Source organism: Barbus barbus (assembly GCF_936440315.1).
Source record: "Barbus barbus genome assembly, chromosome: 18".
Classification (NCBI taxonomy): Eukaryota; Metazoa; Chordata; class Actinopteri; order Cypriniformes; family Cyprinidae; genus Barbus; species Barbus barbus.
The window spans coordinates 3,693,880-3,703,198 of record NC_136746.1 but is presented as its reverse complement, the minus strand read 5'-3'; the positions used below and the strand labels follow the sequence as shown (position 1 = coordinate 3,703,198).

At 40.6% G+C, this 9,319-nt stretch overlaps 1 protein-coding gene across 1 annotated transcript in view; it reads right to left on the bottom strand.

Moving 5' to 3' along the window:
- Nucleotides 1-1,752: 1,752 nt before the first annotated feature.
- LOC306884571 (brefeldin A-inhibited guanine nucleotide-exchange protein 3-like) overlaps nt 1,753-9,319 on the bottom strand; it is a 61,632-nt gene continuing 54,065 nt past the window's right edge. Inside the window, exons 34-35 of the mRNA XM_079440535.1 lie at nt 8,245-9,129; nt 1,753-4,043 (exon numbers count right to left, since the gene is read on the bottom strand). Of these exons, the coding sequence (XP_079296661.1) occupies nt 3,852-4,043; nt 8,245-9,129 (1,077 nt within the window). The 3' untranslated portion in view covers nt 1,753-3,851. The remainder of the gene's footprint in view (nt 4,044-8,244; nt 9,130-9,319) is intronic.

Below are 9,319 nucleotides of genomic sequence, written 5' to 3'. Positions count from 1 at the left end.
AGGGGTGGTGTCTCCTCGTCCACCACCAGTGTGCAGCATCCACCTGGATGATACGACGGCAGCCATAGTGCGCCAGAACGCCCACCACACACCAGCTTACTGGTGGAGAGGAGACAGAGTGATGAAGCCAATCAGTGTAAGGGGATGATTAGGAGGCCATGATGGTCAGAGACCAATGGGGAAATTTGGCCAGGATGCCGAGGTCACACCTCTACTCTTTTCGAAAGACACCGAGGTCACACCTCTACTCTTTCAGAGAGTCAGGACCTCGGTTTAACGTCTCATCCGAAAGACGGTGCTTTTTGACAGTATAGTGTCCCCGTCACTATACTGGGGCGTTAGGACCCACACAGACCACAGGGTGAGCACCCTCTGCTGGCCTCACTAACACCTCTTCCAACAGCAACCTAGTTTTCCCAGGAGGTCTCCCATCCAGGTACTGACCAGGCTCAACCCTGCTTAGCTTCAGTGGACAACCGGTCTTGGGCTGCAGGGTGATATGGCTGTGGCGTTGAGCAAGGCACCGAACCCCCAACTGCTCCCCGGGCGCCGCAGCATAAACGGCTGCCCACTGCTCCGGGTGTGTGTTCACGGTGTGTGTGTGTTCACTGCTGTGTGTGTGCACGTTGGATGGGTTAAATGCAGAGCACGAATTCCGAGTATGGGTCACCATACTTGGCCGTATGTCACTTTCACTTTAAAAGTTTATGGTCTTATTTTGTCACAATTATAGACAAATACAATCTGACCAAGTGATCACTGACAGGGCAGGCTGGAAAAAGTAAGTGAACGTCTGTGTTACGACTTTAAAAGCTAATTGGAGCCAATTAAGGAGATCTGATTGGAAGTGTGAGTCGCACAGAAGCCTTGTCCTTTAAGTAAAGGCTGGTTATTGACAAATCTGTTCTTCTCAAGAAAGACTGGTTAGTGTGAACCATGCCTCAGTCTCATTATAGCTTAAAAATGCAGTACAGCTGGAAAACGTGACAAAAAGTTGCTTAAAGGCATTCGTCAAAAAATCCGCTTTGATCGCTCAAAGAAAACAATGGGCAATCCTGAAATCCCAAGTATAACCGCAAATAACCACCAGAAAGCTCTAAACAGAAATTCTTTGTTCATGTGCCCACTTCCAGAAAAACACTGAACAAGAATGGTGTTCGTGCAAGGACAACACAAACAAAACCACTAGTTTCTAGAGAGGCTGGATGATACAACAACACAAGGACCCAAATCACACACTGACTAAAGAACGGTTGAAAGAATAACAAACAGTGTGTGTTTTACTGAGTCCTGACCTTGAGCCAGATGCTGAGGCATAACCTAAAGAGGGCTGTGCTATCAGGACAACCCACAAATATTCATAAACAGATCTGTGGGGAGGGATGGTCCAAAATTGGTCAAAAGTCTTAGAATTAGCTAACAAAGAATATAAATTAAAGAACATTAGACATATTGTTTAAAATGAAGACAAAAATATTTTGATAAAGACCAAATTGGTTTATTTTTTTTAAATAATCTAATAGTTACATTAATACAATTCTTAAAGGGTCTACTTTTGGGGGGCATATAAGTTTTGTGTGTTTTGTTTATGACATACCTTATATCATCTGCTTGATAACTGAAAAATCCATATCTCCAATCAAAAGCAAGAGTGATTTAAACAATTAGAGAAGATAAATGAAGAATCCAATCAAAAGGAAAGCAAGTGAGTTCACTCCTGCCAGTAAAAACACACACACACACACACAACTGGTAACTGCTTATTTATTCTTCAACACGTACAACATAAATGATCTAACAAACACGTCAGAACACATTCAGCATAATGCACATGTACTGCAGTTGACAGAGAAGTTTGATAATAAACAGCATGTAGCAAAGTAAGTACTGGTATATACTGAGCGTGCTCCCTCCAGAACTAATCACACAAGTATTATTCTTGCCATAATACTTAAAAGAATATATGCATGGTACATTATGGGATAATGGAAATGGAGTGGCATTATAAATTGAACATATGTTAGCAGAGCTGAAATTAAGACGTTTTGAGTATTCCATGGAAATCTCTTATAGCTTGAATTTGTAGCTTTAGCTTAATTCCACACAACATAATCCAGTGTTTTCCTGTGGATTTAGACTGAGTGCTGCAAGTTTAGATTCACAAGTCAAATAATAAAATATATATATATCCCTTAGAGTTTATAAAGTCTTTTTGCCTAGACAAAATATTGTCTAAACATTTTCACAATCTGATCAGAACACTCTAATATCGAATATAAATTTGTCTTTGGTCCCTTTTAACATCCTTTTTAATCTCTCCCTGTTGGTTATGCGAAGCAGTTGCCGTAAACACAACAGAATATGAGAAAATGGAGCAAAGGATTATACATTCTGACTATGATTATGTAACATAGGCTGTGTGCACTGGATGTATGTAAAGAATGAATATATATGTTCCCGATTTTCTATAACTCCCATTGCACACGATGCACAGCACAGTCGCTTTTTTGAAATAAGTATGAACTGGATACAAACGGTTTCTTTGTAGCTGGTCATATGTGTTGAGCAAATTTCTTACAACAACAAAAAAAATCTGTAGGCATCATAAATGAAACAAAATACATCCCTTTTCACGCACACACACACATAAAATCAACATATACATACTACATGCAGATGACTGAGGACAGAAAACGTATTCAAGCAACTGCAGTTCTAGATCAAAAATAAAATATATTTGGAATAAAGCGATAAAACTGTATGCCTCCAAAAGTGCAAACGTATCCAATTTTAATAAATACCGATTTTAAATAGTCTCCAGTTAAAAATGTACCTAAAGTTCAGTAACCTCCTGCTTTTATACTTTTAAGACAACAAATGGTGCAGCTATGAAAAGTTTACTACTGTATATTATATTTTTCGCCACTCAGCTTTAAAGTTTCTTCAAGTTTAGTCAGATGTAGTGTTGTGCGGCAAATACTAAAGCCAGTATCTGATGTTTTAAACCACAGAGCCCCATTGGATTGTGGGTAGTGGAATCAATGGCACACAGTGTCTGGCTGACAGGATGGACAGACATTGCACTAGCTATCAAAATGCCCATAAACCTCATTCTGTCCAGTGTTTGTGTATTGGCTTTCTTGTGAAAGTTGAACGTGACTTCAATGCTTGCACATTTACAGACAAAAACATATGGCCTACTGACTTTTAGCAAGGCCTAATACTCTGTGATCTGATATCAGAAGAGTCTACAAAATGCTGTGATGTTTTACAGTGTTTTGTTCAGAGTAAAATGTGAGAAAAGCGGTTTGAAATCTTCTCAGTTAGATGTTTTAAAGCATTGTGTGCATTGTATATTTTGGAAATGCGTTGTGGTAAAACTATTGTAGCAACATAAAACTGCATTAGCAAAGCATACGTGCTTTAGATATATATTAATCAATGCATTAACAAAGATGCATTAAGTTCCACATTTCATTGTGCAATGATTTTAACTAGTTGAAATGTTCAGGGGACTTGAAAGTTGAAATTTTAAAGGGCTAGATGAGAGAAAAACACCCTGAAAAACAACATAATCCTATATATGGCACATATATGTTTAAAGCCAATAAACTTTCAGAGAAATAAAGAAATAAAAATATAGATTCTGAATATAACAGCATGAATATCGAAGAACATTCACAAAAGGGATTTGTATTACACAGATCACTGTGCACTACAATAAAAAAGTTAGCAAAGTCAAGCAGGTAACAGCATCACAGAATTATGAGCGTATGCCGAGGCAAACAGTAAAGCACAAGGAAAAGAGCTCCATGGAAAAGGCTGCTGGAGATCAAAAATGAGCCAGGTCATCACAGGATGATGTCATAAACACGACCCACTCGTCCAAGCCACTCGCGCACTGCTTGCCGCACTCTGAGGTCAGTCACATGACAGGTCAGCTGACTGATACAGGGGAAAACCGCTGGCTGGAGGGCAATGAACGTGGGATCCGACAAGACCTGGAACTGATTCAGGATCGTAAGGACCATGTTGGTCCAGGCCTGGACAGAAAAATGGACAAATACAAGTTTGCATAAAATAATTCTGCAACTCCAGAAAAATACGGTTAATTTGCTGAAAGTTCTGTCATTTGACTCTATATTAATTTATTTTCATGTCATAATGCATTTGTAGCTTGTACTATTGTTTCAATATAAAACCATTTTATTTTCCACATAATGTTTTATTCCTGGGCATTGAGAGGGTTCTTTTGCATAGGAGAGGTGGTAACCGTGATAGAAAACTGTTACAAAGAGAGGCTTTTTTTGATTTTGGAGTTTACACCATTAACGCCAACAGGATTAAATGAAGAGGTGGATCTTGCATGTGTTTTGTAAAGGGAAATTGTTGGCATGACAATAATCCCTCACTGATTAAGATCAGCTGTCAAGATTTTGCAATTGTGCCTATATAAGTGTGGTGTTGGTTTTTTGCCTCATGAGCACTGAAGAAAGCATGGGCTGAAACGTCTGCTCTCTGGTCGGTTTTAAATACACTTTGCACTTTTGCATATGAAAAATAAAAAAAAAATACAACATTTTTGGTAGACCTTTTTTGGTCTGTTTGAATTTTTCAAAGTGCGGACCAATTCAGCTACCATTTTCCACACAAAGAAATGCATCAAATAGCACAAATTCAAAATTCAAGCAACATAACATTCCACAAAGGTTAGTTTGCTTTTGGGATTGCAGACAGACCTCCATCAGTGCCATGCAATGTGTTTCTGGCTTTTGAGTGATTGGTAGGATTTGTTGTGCTTCTGTTGTGTTTAAATACGGTCTTGCAAAGTATTTTATTTTTTGTTTAATTCAGCTAAATTTCAATTTATTTACATACTATTATAGCATTTATTAATATTGATTTAGCTTTTAGTTTTAGATTTTCAGTTTTCATTTAATTTTAAAGATTTTGTAATAGTTATGGGCTTTTGTCATTTATTTTTATTTTTATCTAAACATTATTTAGCTTTAATTATTATTTCTGTTTTAGTAATTTTGGTACTTCAACTTTATTTCAGTTAGTCTTCTATTATTTCTATTTTAGTCTTGTTCACTAAAACAAAAACTGAAAAACTTTTTTTGTTAACAAAACCAATGACAATAAATAACACGCAATGTGAGGGCGCAACAATAATCCCTCCAGCTGACAATGACCCAACATTCCTGCCATTCATTATTTCAAGTTCAGGAACAATTGTAACTTCTGTTTCACGCTGACTTTAAAGGGGTTATGAACCAAGAAACCAAAACTCCCTTGATCTTTTGACATACAAGAGATCATTGTACTATAAAAACATCCTGCAAGTTTCAGAACTCAAACCTTTGTCATTAGTCTAAAAACAGCTTATACTGAAAGAGTTAGTTCAGCCAAAAATGAAAATTCTGTCATTAATTACTCACCCTCACTAGAGCCCTGCACGGGCCTCAAATTTAGGCCCTAGCCCGGCCCTGGCCCGAGACGCTCAGGCGCTAGCCCGGCCCACGTCCGACAGCTCATCAGAATTACCGGCCCGAGTCCGGCCCGAGCCCGTCTTTTTCCCCCCTTCTCCTAAAACAGTTTATACTACTGTTTCGGCTATTAAAATAGTTCAGTTTTGTGTGTAATGGCAAAATTATCATTTCGTTTTGTTTTTTTATTAAGTTATTTTAGAAAAAACGTTTGGGGCATTTTTGTTCGTTAAATAGCCTATAAGTTTTAGTTTTTTTTTAAGTAACGACCAAGCGGCCAGCTGCATGAGCTGATCATAGCCTGTGTTTGATCAATTTACCCTTCTCATATCATCACGACTTGCCTCAAATAAAATCTATAGATATACTAAAACAGTTCAAGTATATAACAATGTTTAAACGTTAAACCTGTGCTATAATAATAATGAGCGCTAGCCTATATCTAAGTTTGAGCGGAGAGTGGAAGCTAAAGCACGCTCTGCAGGACATGGAGGCACCAGCAAACACTTGGATTTCTTTCAGTGGAAACAAATCAAAATAGCCTACGCCGTCATTTTTTATTTTTGATAAAAGGTAAGAGTAATACATCATTCGGACCTGTAAAGGGTCTACTTGTATTTGTGTGCACTCACAATACCAACAAAAGGTAGTTCTTTTATAAAACAAAAAAACAAACATGATGCGCTTTCTGCCGTCTCGTCTTGAACAGGAGCACTTCACAAAAATGAACCGAAGCTGAGCGAATACATGCCTCAAAAGACATGATATCTATAGAAAGCTTTAAATTATTACTTAATGAAATAAAAAAATCGTAAACAAAAACTCTATTATAATCTTAATCATAATCAATAAAGATGCATTTCTCTCTAAAGGCGTATCTAATGAGGAGACGGCGAGTTAGGATCAGCAACTTCATCCTTGCGACACAGACTCAGAAAACATTAGTTTATTAGTAAATAATTCAAATATCTCCTTACTGTTTCCCGCAGACACATTCATGGTTATCTTTGCTGGGGTTTTTCAGCAAGCTTTAGCCTATTGTGTGCATTTGAAAGCAGAACTATTCAGATGCGCTGAAGTCACTTGCGCACGCTGCTGCGGGACACTAAACACCATCGAGCTGCTCTCAGTCGTGGCACGGTCTCCTGTTGTTTCCACCAGCGCGGCGATTTTTTTCATCACTAATCGATAGATGTCTAAAATATAAAAATAAGGAGAAACCCAAAACAGGCCCGAGGCCCGGCCCGCGTCTGAACTATGACGTGAAAATTGGCCCGAAGCCCGGCCCTAGAGGCGTAAAAAAGTCGGGGCCCGTCGGGCCCGGGCCGAAATGCAGGGCTCTACCCTCATGTCGTTCCAAATCCATAAGACCTTCGTTCATCTTCGGAACACAAATTAAGATATTTTTGATGAAACCTGAGAGCTCTCTGACCCTCCATAGACAGCAAGGATATTACCACGATCAACGCACAGAAACGTAGCTAGGACATCGGTAAAATAGTCCATGGTTCAACCGTAATTTCACGAAGCTAGAGAATATTTTGTGCGCGCAAAGAAAACAATAACAATTTATACAGCAATTCTTCTCCCAGAGTTAGTCTTCTGCCAATTTGGAGAGTACCCCAGAAATCAGCGTTGTTTACGTTCAGCATGCGCATGCTATCTACTGAACATAAACAATGCTGATTTCGTTCTGGGGTACTATCCAAAATGGCGGAAGACGGTAACTTAATTTGTGTCCCGAAGACAAACGTAGGTCTTACAGGTTTGGAACGACATGAGGTCTGCCAAAAGTCTGCCAAAAGGACAGCTTGTGGAATGTACCACTATGGTGTAATAGTGTGGATAAGCACCGCCACCGCAGAAGATCAACGCCTGCTTCTACATCACTGCCTGTTTAGCTCCGCCCACTATTCCACATCACTGTCTGCTTAGCCCCGCCCACTAATTTGCGCATGTAGTGTTTACAAGACAGGTGAATGTGCAGGTCTATGCAGAAACCAAACAATAAAGATGCTCCAAAGACAGCAAGACACTGTGCAGTGCCAAGTTGAGGAAAACCAGTCTTTGCATTGCCTACCTTCTGATCCCAACATTAGGAAAGGTTACATTAAATTTTGTTTTTTTAATTTTTAATGAAGATCTGACCGCATCAGTAAGAACTTGATCCTTTGTTCACTTCATTTTACCGCAGATTCATTTACAAACAAGGTACAGTCCGATGCAGGATTTTTTTTTAAAGACTGAAACTAAAAGACGATGCTGTGCCAACTATATTGGATCCGACATTAATGTTGCAACACAAGTGTGAGCAACCGTTTTCATTACGTGCTCACTATTGCTTTGTCTGTTATTACAGATCGTTTGATATGAGTATTTATGCATTTGTTTTTACCTAAATCACAGCAGCGTCCATCTATGAGGAATGTATGCTGTGTAGTGGGCGTTTACTGTGTCTACAATCCTCCACGCCTATTCAAACAGAACGTTCAGATGAGGGCGGTCAAAGACAGGACAGAAAATAGCCTATTACTTCTAAATTATGTTTTCTGATGCAAAAATCTTGATACCATTATAAGTGGACCTCAGAAAACAGTACAAAATAAAAAACAAAGGCAGTTTATGACCCCTTTAATGCCAACAATGGTAAGTGCATTAATAACTTTCAAATTATTCACCCGCGTTAACATGTTGACAGCTGATATGCTTGTTCGTGTGATTTTGCTAGTTGTACGTTGTTTCTGTCCTGTCTTACCTGTATCTGTGCCTCAGAGTCTCTGAGTGAGATGCTGTGGGAACTGGCTGTGGATCCTGATCGAGATCTCTTCTCTTGCCGCAGCAGCTCGGGCCCCGCGCTGAAGGAGTGACGCATGGGCCCCTGCTCTACCAGCTGCTGAGGCCTCTGGGGCCCTGGGGAGTCCGGGCCACGCAGGGTCACCGTCTCGCCCCTCTTCTCTCCCGCCTTCACATCTTTGGCAAATGTGGTGTGATTGTGCTGCTGCTTGCGTTTCTTGTACTCTATCATGAGCTTGGTGATGGTCTTGTCGGTGGCGATGGTGTACAGCTTGTTTCCCGCACTCTCCCACCATTCCTTCTTACGCCCCCCGTCCCTCCTGTCTCCTCTCAGCTGGGGGAGGGTTGCTCCCAACCCACCAGGGCTGTGGACCTCCTCTGAGGGCGTCTCGTCAAGGTGGAGGCGGAAGCTGTCCTCGGAGGGCATTCCGTGGCCTGACAGGCCCCCAGGAGACGGTGTGGAGGTCTCAGAATTAAAAAGTGGCAAGAAAAAGAGCGGGTCGGCCCGGTGGGTGGGCTGTTCTCCCACAATACTCTCCAGGTCCAGGTGCATCTGAATGTAGTTGTTGCACAAGTCCATGCAGAGTTTGTGCAGACGTTTGACCAGCCATGCCCAGTCCATGCTGCTGCCAGGCTGCGTGCTCAACGACGGGATGCGAGTGTGCCATTGACGCTTCTCGCGTGCGCGTGGAGGACTCACTTGGGCCATCTCCTCGAAGATATCTTCATCCTCGGAGGAGCACTGCTGTGAAGAGTCAGAGCCGCCCTCCTCTTCCTCACTCAGGATCTTCTTGACTTGATCCACAGTGATGTTCTCCTGGTTTGTCAGCATTGCACACAGCAAAGCCTGAATAGCGTACAGGAAACCATATTGAGTATCCGTAATGCAAATGGCAAGCAATTCAAATTCATTTACAAATTCTTACTTTAACACAAATTACAAAACACAGTTAGGCCACAGTTATGCATGTCAACAGCAGCAGCAACAGACATTTATTATTATGAATGCTGAAAACTTGCTGCTGATATTTTTGTGG